At 38.3% G+C, this 24513-nt stretch overlaps 1 protein-coding gene across 51 annotated transcripts in view; it reads left to right on the forward strand.

The window, feature by feature from the left end:
• Positions 1–24513, forward strand: part of nrxn3b (neurexin 3b) — a 420076-nt gene that overhangs the window by 337548 nt on the left and 58015 nt on the right. For all 51 annotated transcript variants that reach the window (XM_073933124.1, XM_073933143.1, XM_073933144.1 and 48 more), the window contains 1 exon segment: positions 3048–3229. In XM_073933124.1, coding sequence (XP_073789225.1) covers positions 3048–3229 — 182 coding nt within the window.

The following is a 24513-nucleotide window of genomic DNA, read 5'->3' on the forward strand; positions in this document are numbered from 1 at the left end:
ACATACAAATCTTCTTACAATGCTGTTTTGTAAGTGTACTTGTTTCCCTAATAATTGTCTATCCCTTATTGATTGTGCTTTATGTGAATGGTAATGAAAAGAGATGGGTTTTTAAGCTAGGTTTAAACAGGAAGAATGTGTTCATCCCAAACTGTACTAGGTGCTCCAGACTTTAAGTTCTATATAAGAGAGAGGTCTACTGCCAACTTTTATTTTCTTGGTACTATCAATAGGCCATTTTCTGAATACAATTGGCATGAATGGCTGTGATGTGCAGGAGTTTGCACAGAAAACAGGGAGTTTTACTATTTAGGACTTAGTAAGTAAGGGCCTACTCACACTATGCCATCCGTACCGTGCCCAGGCCCGTTTCCCGGATTGTTTGAGAAGTGTGAGTGCGCTGAATCGGGCTCAAGCACGGTTCACTTGGCCGGCCCTGGCCCAGTTGGAAGAGGTGTGCCTGAGCGCGGTTTACTTGGGCTTTGGCACGGTACGCTTGTGTGTGAATGCAAAACGCGCAAAAGCCTGAAACTGAAAGCGGGACGGGACTTTTAAGGGTCTGTTTCATATGGATTTATTAATCATTCTTACTGTTCAGTGAAAGCAAACTGCTGTAGATTATTAAAGACGAGAACTTCTCACTGCATGACAGCTGCGCGGCTTCTGCAGACCTCCTCATTCCTGCAGCACGAGAGCTTTATGATTGTTTATGAGCGCCAAAAGTGGCGGATCTGTTCGGCGAAATATCTGACTGCGTGTCACCGCATCCCTAAGGACTGTTTGGCGAAATATTTGACTGCACGTCACTGCATAACAAACTACTGAAACGATATAACTAGAGAAATCTCCACTGTGCTGCTGAGTGAGAGGGCGCTTCTAACTGAACAGCGCAGCAGCGATGACGTAAGCGTGCCGAGGCCCATTTGTGGTGTGAGTGCGGGCCGTCGGGGGAGACGGGAGGGGGGACAAGCGTGCTTTGGCCCGCTTCGAGGCAACTGTACCTACTGTGAGTACGGCCTAAGCAACAGAATGGATTGTTTTGTTTGTACGCTTACCGGCCACTTTATTAGGTACACCTTACTAGTACTGGGTTGGACTCCCTTTTGCCGTCAGAACTGCTTTAATCCTTGTAGCATAGATTCAACAAGGTATTGGAAATATCCTGTATATATTTTGGTCCATATTGACATGATTGCATCATGCAGTTGCTGCAGATTTGAATATTTATAGATTTTAGTAGGCACTTAAGCAGTATTTTGAACCAGCAGTTTATTTATTCTATATAACAAACAACAACTGACACATTATCTAGCTTTGAGGTCACAAATGCATGGATTAGCTTTATCACAGTATTAAGGCATTAAGGGCATAGGTTCAGTTTAGCAATATTTTTAAGGTGCAAGAAGGGTCTTCACATGACAGATGAATATCATCGGTTCAATATTCAGAGTTCACTCGATCCAGAGTGCTCTGAAACCTGATTGTGTATCCTCAAATAGCATTTCTCAACAAATTCATGTAGAAAAAAAAACATGATCCTGTATCTTTGATATAAAAAGAAATCAGGATCAAGTTGTGGTTTCTGAAATAAGTTAATTTAAGGGTGCACATAAGGGGATTTTTTTCCACACATCCAGTTTTATGCCGAACTTATTATATTTACATCAGTACTTTGATCACTCATGTCTGTAGCGGTATGATTGTAAGCTCTTTGTAAGCTTTTTGCTTTCTGCTGCACTGAAATAAGATGCAATTCTGCACTAGCAAGCATGGACACTTTTTGGATTTAAACAGTAACAGCTGGTTGTTTCATTGTAAATTAATTAAATGAAATGTTAAATCGGTCACACTTTAGGCAAGGCAAGGCAAGGCAAGTTTATTTATATAGCACATTTCATACACAGTGGCAATTCAAAGTGCTTTACATAAACAAGAATAAAAGAAACAAGTAAAAAAATAATAAATAAAAACAAATAATAAAACTGATAAAAAAAACATAAAAACAGGTAAAATGTGATATAAAAGAATGAAGAAGAAGAGAAAAACATAATAGTGCATAATCTGTCGGACGCAGCACAGTGCTCATTCAGTAAAGGCACAGCTAAACAGATGTGTTTTCAGTCTTGATTTGAATGTGCCTACTGCTGGAGCACATCTGATCATTTCTGGAAGCTGATTCCAGCAGCGGGTGGCATAGTGGCTGAAAGCTGATTCACCCTGCTTTGACTGAACTCTTGGAACTTCTAGTTTATATGATCCTAAAGATCTGAGTGATCTGTTAGGTTTGTATTCAGTGAGCATATCTGTAATGTATTGAGGTCCTAGGCCATTTAGTGATTTATAGACCAGTAATAATACTTTAAAATCTATTCTGAATGTAACTGGCAGCCAGTGTAAAGACCTGAGTACAGGTGTGATGTGCTCTGATTTTCTGGTTCTGGTCAGAATTCTGGCTGCAGCATTCTGGATGAGCTGTAAATGTCTGACTATCTTTTTAGGAAGGCCAGTGAGGAGGCCGTTACAGTAATCCACCCTGCTGCTGATAAAAGCATGAACAAGTTTCTCTAAATCTTCACTGGAAACAAAGCATCTGATTCTTGCTATGTTTTTGAGATGATAGTATGCTGATTTACTGACTGCTTTGACATGACTATTGAAACTCAGATCTGACTCCAGAGTCACACCAAGATTCTTGACCTTTACAATAAGGTTCATTAGTAAATGTTTATTAATGCATTTACTAACATGAACAAACAATGAACAATACACCTACTACTGTATTTGTTCACGTTAGTTAACGAAAATACAGTTGTTCATTGTTAGTTCATGTTAACTCATGGTGCATCAACTAATGTTAACAAGCATGGACTTGGATGTTAATAATGCATTAGTAAATGTTCAATTATGATTAATAAATGCTGTACATGTGTTGTTCATGATTAGTTCATGTTAGTAAACGCATTAACTAATGAACCTTATTGAAAAGTGTTACAGTTAAATCTGTACAAAATCTCCTTACACTGGTCTTTCTCTATTCCTCCCCGCAGCTGGAGCAACGTACATCTTTGGAAAGGGCGGGGGACTTATCATGTACACATGGCCCAACAATGAAAGGCCAAGCACTCGAACTGATAGACTGGCTGTGGGTTTCAGCACCACCATCAAAGATGGAATTCTTGTCCGCATCGACAGCGCCCCCAGACTAGGAGACTACATCATGCTTCATATCGTGAGTCCAGTTTTCCTAAATATGCACTAGTTAATGGCTTGTGGAAAAGTGGTTATTATATTAAAGAATAATATAAAAATAATATTTGGTTGATCATCAATTCAATGTCTACGCAAACTTTTGACATGGCAGCATACATTAAAAATGTCTTTAGAAGCGTTTACTTATGCCTAGTTTAGACTGCGTGATTTTAGCCCCGATTTTGGCTCGCAGACAGGTTTATAGAAATCGGCGACAAATGCCTGAAATCACAGGCAAATCGCTGCTCGTGCACGTGAGTGACAATCACACAGTATGAACTTTCAAAGACGCGATCTGAGAGAATCGCCGATGAGTCGCCGATGCCTGTGAGATATTTGGCGTGCTAAATATCTGGAGCTGTCGGCGATTCAAATCATGCTGTGTGAATTGAGTTTTGACTGAAAATAACATCAGCCATCGCCTACAGCCAATGAAAGAGCAGCTTTCACTTGTGTGTGCGTGTGTGTATACCTGCTGCAGGCCAGCGGGAGGCTGGGGGAGAAGTTAAAAGCGCTCTTTTTCGGTTTATTTGGACCCACGAAATGGAGGAAAAACTAGTGGAGGTTTGACAGGACTCAGGAGCAACTGTGTCTGTTTGACGTTTCATACAGAAAGAAATTAGTTTATTATCAACGTTGAGGAGAAATGGCTAATTCCCTTTAAACTCAGGTGAGCAAACATGTACATGTTCTACCCCATTAAAGGCTTCTTTCTCATTATGTAGTTAATAACAAAAGATATACGACGTGTTTTTGGCTGTGAGACGTAGTTTGGACGAAGTTGTCAGCGATTTTTCCTATAGTAAAGTCATGCAATGTGAATGTCCATGTCGCCGATCCATTGCAGTGTAAACAAAGCAGCGATGAAACGCTAGCCCAGATAGTCATGCAGTGTGAAAACATCTGTAACACAACTACTTTGAAAATCATGCAGTCTGAACTCGGCATTAAGACAGGGGTGTCCAAACTTGATCCTGAAGGGCCGGTGTCCTGCATGTTTTAGTTCCAACCCCAATTAAACACACCTGAACCAGCTAATCAAGCTCTTTCTAGGTATACTATAAACTTCCATGCAGGTGTGTTTAGGGGAAGTTGGAGCTAAATCATGCAGGACACCGGCCATCCAGGACCGAGTTTGGACACCCCTAACTTAAGACAGTTAAATGTAAGTTAAATGTGAGTGTTATTTACAAAGATCTTGCTGATTTGTTTAAATCTAAACACCTAATGTGCATTATATCATGTTGAGGTGAATTATAATTGCATGCCTTCAATATGGTTAGCTCTTCAAATGTGCTTTTGTTTTTTGCGCCATGACCCCTAAGACAACAAAGTCAGGCGGTAATGTAATACTGCTGGATTCCAAAGTTTGTAAGGGATTGTGCTGATGCAAGAAAACGGTGATTATGTTTGAAAGAAAGCCAGACTTGAACATATTGGAAGTCTTTTTCTCCCTAATGTCTCTTTTGAGAGATAATGTGCTCACCGACCATCTGTTCCATGAAACAGCAACCGAGACATCAACATTTAAAGTGTAAGTGCGAGAGAACGGAATTCTCTGAGATGAGAGGTTGTTTTTGACCCCCTGCAGATGGAACGCCCTCATGGTGTGTTACTTAAAAGGAAATTAGAATGCTGCTGTTGAATAAGAGCTGCGCTGATATGCCAAATGGTGCAGTGTGTATAATATCCGATGCCAGCTTTAGGTCAGAATGGGAAAAGCAGCTAATTTATCACAGTTTGATGAAGAACAAATTGTTTTACGACATCTCGGAATATGAAAGACAATGCCTGCGTCCGAAACCGCCTACTCAGTAGGTACTGCATTTTAATTTAAACGTACTACTCGGCCATTAGAAAAGTACGTTCTATACAGTATGAAAAGTATGAATGGAATTCGGACGTACTTCATCCTCCATTTTGTCATGGTCACATGGCTTACCTGCGTCAGTTGCATCGATTCCCATTCATGAATTCTCTCGCGGGGCATCATGAGATAATAGGATGCGCACTTCAGAGTTTTGCCGGAAGTAGTAAGTCATCTGGGTATTTCCTGCATACTAATATTCGAAATCTATGAATTTGGACATACTACTCGGCTCGCATACTGATTTTAGCATACTGTATAGCAGTGGTTCTCAACCGGTGGGGCGGGACCCCCAGACACTCTACAGAGGCGCGAGTAGTCTACAGGATGGGAGGGAAAAAAAACGGAAAAAAAAAAGTGCAAATTTGTGATCTTTGTTTGGATTCATCGGATCTATGCTCGCTGCTAAAATAGACCAAAACAGTCATTACATACATACATACACATATATATATATATATATATATATATATATATATATATATATATATATATATATATATATATATATATATATATATATATATATATAGGTCTTTACATTAACTTTTTTGATCACCTGCCACTGTGGCTAGTAGATTTCCAAAAGTACTAGCCACTTGCCATTTTCACTAGCCACAGTTTTGTTGTTTGGAAAATATATTTTATATAAATAAATGTGACTTTGACATGCTAAAATGACTTGATTTAGATGTTGTGTTGTCCCAGATCAGCAAATACTACACACAAATGGTTGGTTAATCTCGTATTAAAGAAATGTTATTGTAAAGGATGATAATTAAACTATATTAACAAAAATAACTGTAAGCAAAAGAAAGCAGGTAAAAACATACCACAAGTGATAATGAAAGGATGATAACGTGCCTGAGAACAATTAAACGAAAGCAGTGACTGCTGCTTACAAATATATATATATATATATATTACATTTACATTTAGTCATTTAGCAGACGCTTTTATCCAAAACGACTTACAAATGAGGACAAGGAAGCAATTTACACAACTAAGAGCAACAATGAATAAGTGCTATAGGCAAGTTTCAGGTCTGTAAAGTCTAAGAAGGGAAGTATTAGTAGTATTAGTATTTTATTTTATTTTTTTTTTGGGTACAGTTAGTGTGATATTCAGAGAGGCAATTGCAGATTAGGAAGTGAAGTGGAGAGTAAATAGTTGAGTTTTTAGTCGTTTCTTGAAAGTAGCGAGTGATTCTGCTGTTCTGATGCAGTTAGGGAGTTCATTCCACCAACTGGGCAGATTGAGCGTGAGCGTTCGCGAAAGTGATTTCTTCCCTCTTTGGGATGGAACCACGAGGCGACGTTCATTCACAGAACGCAAGTTTCTGGAGGGCACATAGATCTGCAGAAGTGAGAGCAGATAAGAAGGAGCAAAGCCAGAAGTCACTTTGTAGGCAAACATCAGAGCTTTGAATTTGATGCGAGCAGCAACTGGCAGCCAGTGCAAACGGACTAGCAGCGGAGTGACATGTGCTCGTTTAGGTTCATTAAAGACCACTCGTGCTGCTGCATTCTGGAGCAGTTGAAGAGGCTTGATAGAGTTAGCTGGAAGCCCAGCTAGTAGAGAGTTGCAGTAATCCAGTTTGGAGAGAACAAGAGCTTGAACAAGGAGTTGATATATATATATATATATATATATATATATATATATATATATATATATATATATATATATATATATATATATATATATTAATCTTGAGCTCTTAAAAGCAGCAGGACTGTGGGTACACGAGCATCATTTTTTGTCTAGTCTTTTTCAAAGAGAACCGATCCCAAGTGAACGAAAAAAAAGCGCAAGTAAACGGGAGCGTGCACGCTTTAAACATTCACCTGCTTTGTCTCGCGCGAACACAGTTATTGTTTTCAGTCGTGCTGTTTCTCGATTCTAATATCACATTTGCACGCATATTGGGCCATCCTTATTGTCGAACCCTGCTTTAAGAAAACTACAATGTAAAAATGATTTCCAACCTGCCAAAGTGGCTAGTGGGAGCGGCTGTCTCACCGGCCAAAGCTGAAATCTACCCGCATTTGGCAGGTTGGCGGGTGTTAATGTAAAGCCCTGTATATATATATATATATATATATATATATATATATATATATATATATATATATATATATATATATATATATATATATATATATTTTTTTTTTTTTTTTTTTTTTTTTTTTTTTTTTTTTTTTAAAGTTTAAAAAGCATGCACCTATAGACACGTTAAATCAGGGGTGTCCGGTCCTGGAGGGCTGGTGTCCAGTGATGGTTTAGCTCCAATCCTAATCAAACACACCTGAACCAGCTAATCAAGCTCTTACTAGATATACTAGAAACCTCCTGGCAGGTGTGTTGAAGCAAGATGTAAATAAACTCTCCAGGACCGAGTTAGGACACCCCTGCTTTAAATAAAGACAGCACAGAAACAACAGACAAAGAAGGGCTATGACATATGTGTTACTCCATCCTGGATCAGACGTCCATCACAGAATTTACTTCCTTTGTAATCAACAACTGTACTAAAACATAGAGAGAAATCCTGCAGCTGTTTGTTTGTGAAGTGTTTGTGAGTATTAAAATCAATTCTTATTCCATTCAGTTAGAAATTATATTAATGCCACCGTAGCTCACACTGTTTTCCAATCCAGATGAAGAAGCACCACCTAATAACATCTTCAGATCCCACTCAGCAATGCACAGCAGGAAACACAACACTCAATATCCAGACAACACTCAATTCAGTCAAAGGAGAATCTGATTGGACAAGCACTAGGATCCTATGTGCACCAGGAGACTGCACACATAGACACACTGTAAAGATGAACAGAATCCCACTGTGAGGCTTTAGCACAGATTAAACTTACTGGTTTTAGACTACAGAGAATGGTGCATAGTAGGCACATGTTCACCTAAGGATTTGTGCCAAGCTGAAAACACCAACATTAATAATAGAGAGCAATTTTACCACATCTTTATTTTGTTTTTTATAATGATAAGCATGTTTTATAAACACCTTGGGTTCTATTTTGACAATCCATATGCAAAGCGCAGGGCGCAAGCGTAGTCAGGGCGTGTTAGAATCCACTTTTGCTCATTTAAGGACGGAAAAATCCGCTTTGCCCCGTGGTGCATGGTCTAAAAGGGTTGAGCTTATTTTCTTAATGAGTTATAGGTGTGTTTTGAGAATAAAACAATCAGAGTCTCATCTCCCATTACCTTTAGTAGCCAGTTGTGTCGCGCCGTAAGCGCATTTGCTATTTACATGACGACTTTGAAAGTGGAAAAACTGAGCACTTCACTAGCAAGAAAACGCTAGTAACAAGAAGTAAGAAGAACAAAACCAGCATTCTGCTGAAAAGAATGTGCTTAATGCATTGACATGTATGACACTTTGTACCTCATTGGATTTTTATTATTATAGCCTGTACATTGTATGGACTTAATAACATTCACATATGTGGTGGTGTTGTTTCTAAGTCAGCGTGTCTAAACTACATGTGACAAAACACCAAATTACACTCTTTTGCTATTTTTTCCCAACCAGTTACAATGGCAAAATGTGAAGTATCTACTTGGGATTTCTATTTCTCCTGTTTAAATGTTTCTGCTGGTGAGGACATCCATTTGTTTGTCGATGACATCTTGTCATGTAGGATACGGTCTACGTTTTGTCCATCACTGACATTTAAATCCTCTGTTGTGTAACACGCTGTTTATTCCTCACTACAACCTTAACCTCTTTGTTCTAAATTACTCTAAATAAGCGTTAATGTTTACCTGAAGAGGTTAATGGACAATAATCACAACCCTGTTACCAGGGAGACACCATTGACCCAGCGCGGCAATCAGCATATGTATAGAGGAACACTGAGCTTTTAACATATCTAAGAGGCACATTAAATCCTTTTTAAATGTATGAACCATTGTGCTTTAATTCAATGTTTGGTTTAGAACAGAATAAGCAAAAGTGAACTGAAGACAGAGCAGCTTATAAAGTATGCCAGATAATCAGGCACAGTGGTGTGAAAAAGTGTTTGCCTCCTCACTGATTTCTTATTTTATTTTTGTCACACTTTAATGCCTCAGATCTCATTTAAATATTAGTCAAACATAACACAAGTAAAGACATCATGCAGTTTTGAAATGAAGGCTTTTATTCAACCCAAGCTCATTCTGGAAACGTAGCCCCGCGGACGTTTCTGGAGACCACGATTTACGTGGCCGGAGGTACGTAAAGGCCGCGTTTGGTTTTTTTTGAGCGAACGCTGCGGGGCGGTGTGGCGCCGCTCACAGCGTTGCGTCGGCGGAGCGGAGGCCCCGGAGGAGGAGGAGGAGGAGGAGGACGAACCGGCCGCGGTGGACGACGACCGGGATCGAGTCCGGGGAACAGCGGGTTCCGGAAATCAGGTAAGACGAAAAACGGAATCTGGAAAATAAGGGCAAGAACGCGGCGGGATCCGAAAACGCGGTCGAAATCGAAGACGGGGGCTTTTGCTTTATTTTAATTTTTTTCCGATCCGCCGGCTATTCGCGCTCCCGAGAGGCGTCCGCCCGGGACGCGAAAAAGCGCGCACAGCGGCCTCTCGCGGATCCGCGAAAACAAAAAAACGCTGGAATACGTACCTCTCGGGACGTAAATCGCGGTCCGCAGAAACCTCCGCGGGGCTACGTTTCCACGTTTCCTCCAATGAGCCCGGGTTGCTTTTATTATTAAGGAAAAAACAAAACACAACTAAATAGCCCTGTGTGTAAAAGTGTTTGTCCCTAAACCGAACTGGTTTAGTCAACCTTATCAGCAAACTTAACTGCAAACAAGGGTTTTCCATAACTTGCAATGAGAAATTTTGCTTCACTAATCTTTGCATGAAGTTTTATAATTCAGCCACATTGGATAGTTTTCGAGCATGAACTGCCTTTTTAACTTCACGCCACAGCATTTTAATTGGATTAAGCTCAGGACTTTGACTCAGCCACTCAAAGGTCTTATCTAAACTTTTTCTTCTGCCATTCAGAAATGGATTTGCTTATGTTGTTTAACTTTGTTCATCTAAAGAACCTGAGTTTTGTCTTTATGGTATTTTTGCTTGGCAATGGTTTTTGTCTTGGATCACAACCATGCAAATCATTTTGTCCAGTCTCTTCCTTATGATGGAGTCGTGAACTCACCTTAACTGAGGCAAGTGAGGTCTGCAGTCCTTTAGATGTTGTTGTGGGTTCTTTTGTGACCTCTTGGATGAGTTGTCACTGCGCTCTCTGGGTAATTTTGGTAACCACTCCTAAGAAGGTTCTCCACTTTTTTTGTTTGTTTTTTTGGCCATTTGTAGATAATGGCTCTCTCTGTGTGGTTTGTTTTAGTCTCAAAGATTTATACAATGCTTTATAACAATTTATAATGTTTTTTTTCTGCATTGTGAGGAACCAGGATTAAGAACTGCTTCTTTCATATATTTGTTAAAAAGCCCTTAGTATGTATTTTTGAAACTGATCCTCCATGCAGTGTGTAACAAAACTCTAATTGCAGTGAAAAATCCAGCTATGGCTTAAATTTGAAAGTGTTCCATGTTTAAAACTATTGATTTATCTATAAAAGAGTCGACTCATGTTGCGAATCATGTCACGAAGTGGGAGGGAAAGTTAGTGTTATTTTCTCTTCCCAAAGATGAGGCTGTGAAGAGTCAGTGGTTGAAGTTTATTTTTGCAAAATATCTCCCGTCATTTTTCTAACGAGTGTTACAGCAATCTACATGCTTACAACAGAGAATTCATTGGCCGTTTGATAAATAAAGGATCTCAAAAGACTTGATGTGTGGGACTTTGTCAGAGCTTGACAAGAACTTTACAGTGCACAGTTAATGAATCAGTTTCTTCCTCCATTTCCCAAGTGTAAGTAAGTAAAATGGTTGCCTCCTTGTTTTCTCTAGCTTGCAAATTTTGTATTTAATTGTGTTTTGTAACTTGTAACCACTTGTATTGTATCTGGTATTGTAACTCTTTATATTCTCATATCGCATCTAAAGCCACGTTGAAAATGTGACGCATGCAGCTTTGTTTACGGATTTAAATGTGTTTGTAAGCTGGCGATCATCTGCCGTTTGTCGTTGCTATGGCCTCCGTCAGCTGTTCCTACACATGTGCGGCGGTCAAGTTTTAAAATAGTTCTGCTTTTGCCACTTTGTGGATTATTACTGAATGTTTGTCACTGTTTTTACTTATGGTTGAGAATAGAGCAATATGCTGGTGTTAAACTGCATTGCTTTAATGCACTCCTGCATTGGGCTCACACATACAATGTGCACTGTGACTACCTGTTGATAAGCAGTGCTTGGCATTTCTCTCTGTCTCATGCTGAACAAAGTTGACCAATCACATCAGACTGGGTCTTCGGACCAATCAGAGCAGATTAGCATTGCGCTAAGGAGGAGTTTCAGAACAAATGAATCACTAAACGAATCATACAGGAGTCGTTTGGTTAGTTAGGTAAAAATAAATGCATATCATAAGACAATGAAAGTGTTTTTGACCGTGCATGCATATCAGGCTGTTGTTGGAGGCCCCCAAAACCAAAATATAACCAATTTTAATGCATAATATGGGGCTCTTTATTAAGTGGTTTACTAAAGATGTTTAAAATGTTACAGAAGTCTGATGACTTGTCCAAATGCATGACAACTAAAGCACCAGATTTAGCAATTTCTCTGCACAGTATGTTTCTAGAGTTTTTTTTTTTTTTTTTATACAAAACTCTTCTGATTGATTTTGAGAGTAAAGTGCAATGCCAAGAATTAATCTTGACATTGTAGAGTATCATTCAGCCAAATTCGCCGTGCAGTGCATTCTGGACCTAGCAGCAGCTGTCAGTCACTCCACACAAGTTCACATATACCTGACATATGGAGCTGCTCTCTTCCAACTTACTGGAGTACCCATCAACCCAGAGTCTCATTAAGGCCTAAAGTCCACTCAGAGCTTTCAGTATCTTCTAGTCTCTCCTTGCACACTTGTAGAAGTACTGCCTGTCAACAGATGCTTCAATTCTCTGTTCTCACAGCCTGCGACATGTAGAGCTGCGAGCTGTTCTACAGAAATTTTATTTTTGGTAAAGAGGAAGGAAATGTTTTTGTCATCTTTATTAACACATTTTCAAGTCGTATTAATAACACAATTTCCTTTTTTTTTATAGATGTGCGAGATAGATATATAAAACTTTTGCATTTAAAATCAGTTACATGTTTTACCATTTAAACTGCTTTAGAAAAAAGGGAAAAAAAACATATTGTCTTAAACCAAGTCATGAATGCAAACAAAAAAGAATTGGTCACACTAAATGCACAAGTAGACTTTATCGTTGAGTTGTTTTTTTTTCCTGATGTTTTTCAATTGAAATGCAGTATAAAATCACAAAAACACTACATTTATGCTAAAATAAAGACTTTTCTTGTAACAAACAGTGGTGAAAAAAGTACTGAAAAATAATACCTAAGTAAAAGTACCATTACTTGCTTAAAAATATAGTGCAAGTAGAGTAAAAGTCTCTGTTGTAAATACTACTCAAAGTGTGAGTAAAAAGTAGCCCTTAAAAAGATGTAATTTAGATGTAATTTGTGGATGTGCATAAATTGTAACTGTATTGCATTTAGTTATTACCCAGCAGACACACAATGTCATAAGACATTAATATTAGGTTAGATTTTGGTCGTGATTAGGTGATCAAAACTAGGCAGTGTTTAAGGACAACCTTATTTTGATCACCAGTAACAACATCAAATGACGTTAATATTTGGTTGATTTTAGGTTGGGTTGGAAAGTGACCAAAATCTAACGCAGAGCCAACATCTTAAATCATAATGATGTCAAAAACTAACATTTATTCGTCAGGAGCCTGTTTCAGCAAGGAGGTTCAACCAACTCAAAGTTTAAATTTTAACTATGAGTTGATTTACAGAGAGATTAAAAACTTAGTTTCAGAATAGCTGATTTGAGATAGGTCAATCAACTTTGAGTAGACCAACGCAGAGTTAATCGCACACACCGCGACTATAAAATGGCAAATGTAATGCATGACGTTTATTAACTTTTCACTTGAAAAAGTGGGGAATTGGCCATAATTTTGAAGTTATTTCAGATGTTATTGCAATAAACTACATAAAATAGGCTACTGCATTGTTTCTACAACAAATTTGACAAAACAAGTATGGAAATAACCATAGCTTAATGTTTTGTGGAAAGGTGGTTTCCACCCATACACGTTGATCAGTTTTAATAGATTTAAAAATGCACTTGTGTGTCTGCTTTTTTATTAATCAAGTGATAGAGGTTGATATGACATTTAGAATGTAAGCAGACATGAGGTGGATATTAATTAGCAAATAATATTACAAACGTAAACATTAGGTGAGCAGGTTACATTGTAACCCCGTGTCCTAACATGCTATGTGATGAGATTTGCAGGAATTTTTACACCAGACGAAACACGACAGAAATTTAAATACAGCCAATCACAAGCACAGAATAGTGCACTTACTGCACTCCAACGAAGTGTTAAGGCTTATAATCTAGCTTTAACATTATTAAATGCACATGCTGAATCACTGATATTTGTTGGCTTTCACTGAGTTCTAAAGTTCAATTTCAAATGGTTTATTTTAGTTTATACAACAGTTCTGTCTGGTTCTTGAATCTGATTGGCTGATAGACGTGCACTATTTTGCCAGTAACATCACATAAAAGGGCCTCTTCACCCTTCACCTCTGTGCATTACTCCGCCCACATACAGCCAGCAACAAGCAGAGAGACACTACAGTTTGATAAATATTACTGCTGTTAGACAATAAAATGTACTTTTGAGGCTTTTTAGTCGAGAATGTAGTTGTTTAAATTGCAACTATGCAGTTTATTTGTAAGAATAGTCCCTATTGTAAAATATTTACAATTTCTGAGAGCTCGTCGGCAGCCGACGGTTGACGTTGTCTATCCACAAGATGGCGCCAGAATCGCACAATAAGCCCTTGCTCAGTGTGTACTCTTGAGCTTGAATAAAAAGCTGAAAAACGGAAGCCTCGTGGTTTTAAGGTGGACCTTATAGATTCAATAAGAAGCTGCGAATAAGAAGCTGGATTCAGCCTTGTCTCTCCTTATCGCAAACACAACAGCAGTCTGGTGAGAAATCTCTGTGGACGTATGCCATTTTAATGTCACGTTCAGCCTTATAATCTTAAAATGTGGCCAAAATTTGCTGTTTTGTCATCATCTTAAGGGGTCACACTCCAGAAGTGCCGCTTCACATTACGCTATAGAGAATCATTCAAACACTAGCTCTAAAGTCACATTGGTGAATTAGTAACGGTTTCTGCTGTTCTGACATCAGCTGCAGATGTGAATGAATGGCGGAAGAAAGTAGTTCATAATACAAAAGTGTTTTAGACTCTCTGTGTTTGATTTTCTTTTTAATGTATAAGATTGTGCCATCGAACTGTTGTATAAACGCAATATCACACGAGTAGCAGTGTGCTATGGCTGTATATCAGCACTGGTGGGGCGCTAAGGCACTCGGCCCAAAGCACGCCTCCCACCAGTGCTGATATACAGCCATAGCACACTGCTACTCGTGTGATATTGCTCATTTCAATATCTGAGGTGAACTATCTGCTGCTGCTTTCAGTAGTATGGCAATAAATGTCATGAAAAAGGGCATTTGAACTCACATTATTAGCATTTAACACTTAATAAAGCACATGAGGTATACCTGAGGTGATTATTATTAGTTTTCTGTTGTTCAGCTGCAAGAAATAGAAGCTGTTTCTAATATATATATATATATATATATATATATATATATATATATATATATATATATATATATATATATATATATATATATATATATGTATATGTTTCAAGTGTGGGTTAGAACAAAAACTCTCTTTAATATGATAAAGAATCCTTCTATTTTGTGCCATCACTTTTATTTAGAACAAAGTTTAAATTAGCCTTAATTTAGCCTTTATGCTGGATAGTCAGACACAATGCTGTCGGTGTTGTCAATCTGGCAACCTGCGCTTGCATTTGTTTTAAAGCAAGAGTGCAATACCTAGTTCAACCACTGGGTGTCAAATTTACATACTGCACCTTTAATAAATATGTTTAATGATAGTAAAATAACAATTTAAATAACAATTAAATATATTTTTTTTAAATTAACAATTATATAAGTCGGTGTGCACATCATTGCACTACATAAATAGGCTCTCTCACCTGTACATTTTCATTCCATCCATTCTCACAGCTTGCTTTAAAAAAGTCCTGCATGCCAAGAAATTAGGCCATGATCCTGCCATAGCGATATTTCAAAAATGAGACAGGTGACCTACATTTAACTTGATATTCATCCATTCATATTCCCTATTTTCATTTTTTTTCCTGTCAGAGAGATCCTTCTCAATCCATCATATAAAGAAAACATATGGCTGGTTTGTCACCGTCATATCAAGGTTCATTTGACAAATAGCCAGGTTGTGCGTGTTCGTTATTTATTTTTTCTAGGGTGGACTGCAATATAAGTTATTCTAGGCTGATTCACAGCATGGGGTGCTTCCCTTCCAAAAAAGGGGGCTTTTTTCCCTCTGTGATGATTTTTTTGTCTGTAACCTTGCATTTTAATCATTGCTTCATTTAGAATTCATTTTCATCGTTTGCCATTGATCGTATTTAAAACTGGATGAGGATTAATTGATTAGTGTGAGACATACTGGCAGTGCTCATCAGCACAGCAGGAAGGACAGTTACATGCAGAGCTTCATATGGTAATGGTCTCTTACTGCCAACCTTTTTTTGATGTGGTCATGCTCCAGAGACTTTGATATGAGAAATAGATGTGCATACGTGTTCTATGACCTGTGACCAATACTGTAGGAGTTTTGAGGGTGCTGCAGCGCCCCCTGTCTTGGAGTCCAAAAAATGTGGGGGTTGGAGGTGTAATGGTAAAATAATCCATGAAAACAATCCTTGTCGCATTAACAAAAGCATTATTATTATTATTATTAATTTTTCGACAATGTAATCATCAGTGAATCAAATTCATTTGTTTAAATGACACATATTTAATTTTTTAATATTTTGAGCGGTATTAAAGGGTATTCAAACCTATATTAACTTCTTATTAGCTAGGCCTCTTTTAACCTATATGCTTCTAACTTTACTTTTAGGCTACATATAGACACAAACAACTATTTCACTAGAAATAAGATAGTTAAAGTGTCTATTGTTGCTCTAGATCTGCTGGTTTCTTTATTATTTAATGTTTTCTTTAATACATTTATTTAACATACAGATCAGAGCAAACTATTTCTCACTATTTAAAGGGCTTCATTGTTTAAAAAAAATGCTTGGTAAAACTTTATTATAACTGCAGACTATGAAACCTTTAAGCATGAGCAAATAATGTCTTTATTATTCGTAAAGCATTAAACCAACATTAATAGACATTAGTTAGAAGTTTATAAATGCAGATCCAAATGATGTATTCTTCAAATTGTAAACAAATATCTGTCACTTTAACAGTAAAAGTCTAAAGTGAAAACCTGTTAAATGATTAACAGCTCATTTCTCTACAACATACAGAAAGTAACAAACAGATCTAACCTTTGTTTTCTAGAAAGTAATCAGAGTGTCTGAAATCTCACCTACTCACTAGTCTGTAAATTAGCTGATTAGTTTAGACCACTAGACAGAGTGAATGACCACAAATGAGTGAATTCAGACACTGATGAACACCTGCTGCTAACAAGCACAATCACTGAAGGAAAGAATAAGTAAAACTATACAGCAACAGTCTCCACAGACAGCATTACCAGCTTCACTGATTAAAGCTTGACGTCATTTCTGTCATATCTGCAAGGATATTTGATAATTAACTGAGGTTTATATGCTTTATTGAAAATGTTTCATTTGACCTCACCATCGTGGAGATCAGATGCTGCTTTAGTTGAGCTCTTGACCCTTTACCTCATAGAATCTATATATAACCCGGGCTCATTGTGGAAATGTAGCCTCGCGGACGTTTCTGCAGACAGCGAGATACGTCCCGGGAGGTAAGTATTCGAATGGTTTTTGTTTTCGCGGATCTGCGAGAGGCCGCTGTGCGTGCTTTTTCGTGTCTTATTAGCCCGCGCTGTTCTCGCGCGAAAACCCACTGGATCGGCCGACCCTGCCTCCCTCCTCTTCCTCCTTCTCCTTCCCTAAACCCAAGCGACGGTTTGCAAAAGCCGTCCAGAAAAAACAAAAAAAACAAAAGCCCTCGTCTTGAATTTCGACCGCGTTTTCGGATCCCGCCGCGTTCTCGCCCTTATTTTTTGGATTCTGTTTTTCATCTTACCTGATTTCTGGAACCGCTGTTCCCCGGACTCGATCGAAGACTCGCGAAGAGGAGGAGCGCAGCGGCGCCACACCGCCCCGCAGCGTTCGCTCGAAAAAAACTAAACGCGGCCGTACGTACCTCCGGCCACTTAAATCGCGGTCTCCAGAAACGTCCGCGGGGCAACGTTTCCAGAATGAGCTTGGGTTGAATCTATATTGATTTTTATTTTTTGTTTGTCACCATCATTGAGATATAAAGACTAATTGTTGATGTCTGTATGTTTTTAAATTCTGCTGTGGTTCAAACATTTTCATTGTAAATTATGTGTGCTTAGGCCTATTAAACAGTCATTGATTGCAGTTGCTCCAGAGGTTTCATTTATTGTGGTTATTTCTCAAACATAACTAATAAGACGAGTACGATAGCATGTGAGGATAATTTTGACATCATAGTCTTTTCTTTTTCTTTTCACATTTTCTTTTAGGCTTTATGCTATACAAATAGTGTGATTAAAATAGTAAATAGTAATGTTTTTGAACATGTGGGGGAAACCAAAGCGCCTGGAGGAAACCCTCGTCAACATGGGCAAAACATGCAAACTCCACACAGAAATGCCAACTGACCCAGCCAGGGCTCGAACCAGCTACCCACTACACCATCGTGACACTTTAAAGAAAACAGTGGGAATGGAATGGAAAGATACTACATTTAAATTCAAATTAGTTATTGCAAAAAAAAAAAAAAAAAAATCAATACATTTTTTTTTATTTTTCCTAATTTTATTAGATTAATTAATTTGGGTTGTACTTACATTTGCATTGTGATCTTAATTTTATATATATATATATATATATATATATATATATATATATACTTTTTTTTTTTTCCAAATTCGACATGGTACTGATTAATCTCATGTATATACAGACATATATTATTGCAAACCATTCCATAGAAAATAGTCATTTAAAAAAGATTCAGACACCAGGACTAAGCCTGTGAAATGAACACTTATCTTCACTCCTGGCAAATACTCCCACCCCATTGACCTCTTTTTTTATTTGCAACTATTATAGACCACCACAAATTACAGGATGACTTCTCCATGAAAATAATATGTCTCAATGTTTAAACAGCAATGAACCATTCATCTCGCAATTCTGCTTTTCACAGTACATCCCCCATTACATTACTGCCCTAAGCTTTGTTTATTTAATTGGAATTCAGTTAAGATTAGTGTCGGCCAGACAGCTGTCTGTGGATGCAGTCTTTGGATGCTTTGGCAAGCAAATCTGGGACTTTTAGAGAGTGTGAAAAAGACTCATTCCAGCGCCTCATCAGCATATTTTACTAACACACCATATCTGGAATGTGTCCTTGCAGCGTAACAGCCGTTTTCATAAACCTTTCTGACAAGGATCAGCCTCGTTTTTCTGTGCATTGGTGAAAATAACAATTTTAATCATGGAATGATTTTCATGCTGGGTCAAGCTTATTTGATGCTGGTATTTATGGAAACCACACTAGCCAGGATAATATATGTTACTGTCTATTCTGTAAGGCAGAAAGATCATCATATACTCTGATCTCCTGAGATACAAACAACACAAATGCAGAATATTAACTTACTTAGCATATTAAAGCTAAACCAGCGATCCCTAATTTCTGTTTAACAGAGAGCAGATTTTTTTCAGCACATTTCTAAACATAATAGTTTTAACAACTCATTTCTAATAACTGATTTATTTTATCTTTGCCATGATGACAGTAAATAATATTTGACTATATATTTTTCAAGACACTTCTATACAGCTTAAAGTGACATTTAAAGGCTTAACTAGGTTAATTAGGTTAACTAGGCAGGTTAGGGTAATTAGGCAAGTTATTGTATAACGATGGTTTGTTCTGTAGACAGTTGAAAAAAATAGCTTAAAGGGGCTTATAATTTTTTTCCGTAAAAGGGTGTCTTAAAAATTAAAAACTGCTTTTATTCTAGTCGAAATAAAACAAAAAAAACTTTCTCCAGAAGAAAAAACATTATCAGACATACTGTGGAAATTTCCTTGCTCTGTTAAACTTTAAATTTGTGAAATATTTAAAAAAGTTATTAATTATAATTATTCAAATGAGGGCTAATAATTCTGACTTCAACTGTATCTAAAGTTGTAGAAATTAGGTTTCACAGTTTTGTGCATGAAACTCTTATTATTGGGCGAAGCAGTGGCGCAATAGGTAGTCCTCTCGCCTCACAGCAAGAAAGACGCTGGGTCGCTGGTTCGCGCCTCGGCTCAGTTGGCGTTTCTGTGTGGAGTTTGCATGTTCTCCCTGCATTTGCGTGGGTTTCCTCTGGGTGCTCCGGTTTCCCCCACAGTCCTGTGGTACAGGTGAATTGGGTAGGCTAAATTGTGTATGAATGTATATTGGGTAGGCTAATAGCGTATGAATGTATATGGATGTTTCCCAGGCATGGGTTGCGGCTGGAAGGGCATCCACTGCGTAAAAACTTGCTGGATGAGTTGGCGGTTCATTCCGCTGTGGTGACCACGGATTGATAAAGGGACTAAGCCGACAAGAAAATGAATGACTCTTATTATTAAGTTTATTGACTCTCCATGGGAAGGTGTACAAACAAATTAAACAATTTCACAAATGTATACCTTATAAAATACCAGAAATTACATCTGTAATAATTAACTACGTACAATTTCTCAATACTGTTTTATTATAAATGATGAGTTTCAGAAACATAGTTTTAACAGACAAAGAACTATTAAGGTGTAAGAGTAAAGGATGAAGAGTTCAATTGAATCCTTTGCAACATTGACTAATTGTTTTTGTAGTAGTCATTTCACAAAAGCAAAAACAATATTTCAAACCTTAGATATAGTACAAAAACCTTAGCTTCTGCGATGATATCAGTTCAAAGACAATATCAATATCAAAAATATATCTCAGCAGATGATAAACCAAAAACGGCATACTCAACATGTCTTAATTCGATTTCTCTTTATGTAACGGAGGCCAGCTAGTGAATGCTGTGCAGGTAAACCTCACTCCTCTGACCTCTAAAGGTGCTCTAGCGACATACACTAGAGGCCATGGTCTTTAGTCTCCTTGGTAGAGCACCTGACTCCCATGCGGAATGTCACTGGATCGATACCAGCTAGGAGCGGGTTGGGTGGCGTAGGACCGGCGGGGTTACATTGGTGCCGTGACCCGGATGGGAGTGAGGTTTAGGGGGGTGAGTGTAACGGAGGCCAGCTAGTGAATGCTGTGCAGGTAAACCTCACTCCTCTGACCTCTAAAGGTGCTCTAGCGACAGACGCTAGAGGCCATGGTCCTTAGCTTCCTTGGTAGAACAATTGATTCCCATGCGGAAAGTGGGTTGGCTGGCGTAGGACCGGCAGGGTTACGTTTAGTTTGATTATGATCTTAATCTGATTAAATTAATCAAAAATCTCTGTTTACATGGTAGACTCTTAATCAGAGTATTGTCTTAATCGCATTAAAATCGAATTATTGGTGTCCATGTAAACGTAGTCACTGTTTTGTGGACTAAACCAGTTAACTAATTTAGGGACTAGTGAATGAGGGTGCATGTTGAGATTTCAGACACTCTGATTGTATTCTTAAAAACAAAGGTTGGATTTTTTTGTTTTTGTTTTTTTTTTTGTATTTTAGCTGTTAAACATTTAACAGGTTTTCATTGTAGATTATAGTCATTTTTTACAGTGTACTTATTGGCTGTAGTGTCTCACAATGTGCTTGTCAGTCAGAACATTTTTCACACAGCATGACTATGAATCGTAAACAGGTCTAGATGTTTAGAATGCCAAATATTTTACAGGCATCTGCGATAAATCAGTGACTCTCTCTAACGTGTCTTTGATATTTCACTGTGTGTGATTGTCACCCGCATTTCCAACCAGCGATTTTTCCCTCCGATTGCAGCCAGTTATCTGCGACTTCACAAAAACTGTGAAAGATCAAGGCTAGAACTATGCTGTGTGAACTTGGCATAATACTTCTGTGATACTGCTAATTTGACTATCAGGAGAAGGTGAACAAATCTGCTTATGCTTTCTGACAGAAGAGTTGACAAAACTTACAGTGAGAGCTGGTACCATGGCAACGGGAAGATATCTGTTTGTCATCTGAGTTAAATGAATTTTGCAGTATTTGTAGCTAGCTGTTGGATAGGTTCTGGTTAGTTATGCGTCAACCTGTTTATACCGGAACTATTTTTGTCTCAGGCAAAAAAACAGATGTACTAAACTAAAACACATTTTCACAAACGTTTCCTGCATGTTCCCCAATGTCTAAACACAGCATCCTTTTCTACATAAACACAACCACACCTTCTCACGTCAAGACTCAAACTTTCAAACCAAAAGAGCAGCTCGAAGCTTTTGTAAATGTAAACACTACACACATCAATACGCACTACAGCAAAACAATTGAAAACACCATGCTCAATTTGTGAGATGGTTCTTTGTTACATAACTGCCAATGCATATTGTTAGAAACTTTACAGATCTAACGGATCTTCTTAGGGTGCTTTCACACATGCCTTATTTAGATCGGTTGAATCACACTAGGGTTCATTTTGCCTCTTGGTGTGGTTCGTTTGGGCAGGTGTGAATGCAGAAATCGTACTTAAGTGTGCACCAAAAGCTGACCAAAAAAGCGTTCGCAGACCTGCTTGAAGTGGTGGCCTAACCACGGTGAACCTAATTAGGTTTGGGCGGACTCGTCTACCTCGTTGGCCTCCTCCTCTAGGCTCTATTTTAACGGTCCATGCGCAAAGCGCAAAACGCAGGGCGCAAACGCTTTCAGGGCATGTCAGAATGCATTTTTGCTAATTTAAGGATAGGAAAATCCACTTTGCGCCATGGCGCATGGTCTAAAAGGGTTGAGTTAATTTTCTTAATGAGTTATAGGTGTGTTTTGAGAGTAAACCAATCAGAGTCTCATCTCCTATTCCCTTTAAGAGCCAGCTGCGTCGCGCCATAAGCGCATTTGCTATTTACAGGATGCAAAGTAAGTTCACTTTCGCTTTTGCTCTCGTGGATAGGGAAACCTTACCGCACAGACATCAATTAGCCTATAAATAATTAATTTTGTTTGTTAAGCGCAAAGATTTGTTTCAAAACTATTTCTAAATTCAGTTCTAATTTCAAGCAAACGAATAAAGAACAATAATAACAAAGTGTGGTCAAAATACTGAGTTATTTCCAAATACACATGCTGTGCCGCATATAGTCTAAAACCTGACAGGTGGGCAAATCTAAGCTTGTTTTTAATAAAACAAATATAAATATGGATATAATAAATAATAATGCTAATAATAATAACATTATACAAAAGCAAATTGTTATGAATGAACTGAAAAAGCCTCCTGAGATGAAGAAAGTAAGGCAGTGGTTTTAAATTCATGTAGGCTAGAAATTAATATGTTTTGTATTTGTATTTTAATCATTTATATTTATATCCTATATATATATCCTTATTATATATATATCCTTAATATATTATATATTTTTCATATGTAAAGATATTTGCGTATTGCTCTACATCTTGTGTCTAGTGTGTAAGCCAATAGACCGACTTTATTCAGGTCTAAAGAACAGACTATTTACAGTTTCTCAAAATAGCAACGCGCCAAAACACACCTGCTTTTTTAGACCAGAACGCTTCATTTAAACAGTGTGGCGCAACACCTCAAAATGACCCTTGTGCTAAACTGAAAGTAGCAAAAGACTATTGCGCTGCGCTTTGCGCCACATTGCGCCGGGTGTATGATAGAGCCCTCTGATTTGAACTCCTCTTACCCGTTAGCCTGCTCTTCTCCCTCTTCTTACTCAAATTCCTCTTGCCCTGACTCTGCCTTCATCTATCAATTTCAACTCTCGCATTCACACATGCACTGTGGCCAATTTAGCTTATTCAATTCACATATACCGCATGTCTTTGGACGGTGAAACGTTTCCATCCAAAAATGCGAATGAACTTTATGCGCAAAACTGGATTATCGAATAAAAGACGTACGAATAAAGCGTTTCCATCCAACGAGTCAAAGCAAACAAAATCGTCACTTCCTGATTATCTGGCGCCAAATATCAACAGTAAAACCTGAATTTACTGCAGTTGGAAAAGCTGTGTCAATCTTTTCTTTATCTAATGAATGACTTGCACCTCAAAAGGCAATCCTGATACCCAGTGCGTTTGGTGCCATTTGAAGGTGTCAGACACGGAGCACAGACGCTCTTGATTCTGGAAATCATTAATAATATAATAACACTAATACGCGTTTTAGAATGACCAAAACAACAGTTCAGTGTGCTCAGCCTGCTTAACTTATCTAGCATACTGTATGTTTTACGCAGTGGATGCCCGTCCAGCCACAACCCAACACTGGAAACACCCATATACTCTTGCATTCATAAATACACTGTGGCCAATTTAGCTTATTCAATTCACCTCAACCGCATGTCTTTGGACTGTGGGGGAAACCCACGCAAACACCGGGAGAACATGCAAACTCCATACAGAAAATCCCAACTGACCTAGCCAGGACTTGAAATGGTGACCTTCTTGCTGTGCTACCAGGGCACATAGGCAGTATAGGCAAATGCTAAGGGCGCTGTACATCCAGGGGGCGCCAGAAATGAGTGCGGTTAAGTTGGTTTTGTTTTTGATATTCCTGACACATTCAGTGATAGATGGCAATAACTCAAAAGCCTCTTAGCCTAAAAAGATCTAAAGTTTGTTTCCTACAAATAGACAAAGCTTGTTATGTTTCATAGCTGTCTTTCCTTTTTTTTTTTCCCCTCAACATGACGACCACTGCTCCCTTTAGCCGGGGATATGCGTTTAGCCGGGAGAGCTTGCACAGAGCGTAGCTCTCAGTAATGTCTAGTTCAGACTGCGTGATTTTAACCTTGATTTTGGCTCGCCGACAGGTTTTGAGAAATCGCCGACAAATGCCTGAAATCACAGGCAAATCGCTGCTCGTGCACGTAGGTGACAATCA

Source organism: Danio rerio, chromosome 20 (assembly GCF_049306965.1).
Source record: "Danio rerio strain Tuebingen ecotype United States chromosome 20, GRCz12tu, whole genome shotgun sequence".
Lineage (NCBI taxonomy): Eukaryota > Metazoa > Chordata > Actinopteri > Cypriniformes > Danionidae > Danio > Danio rerio.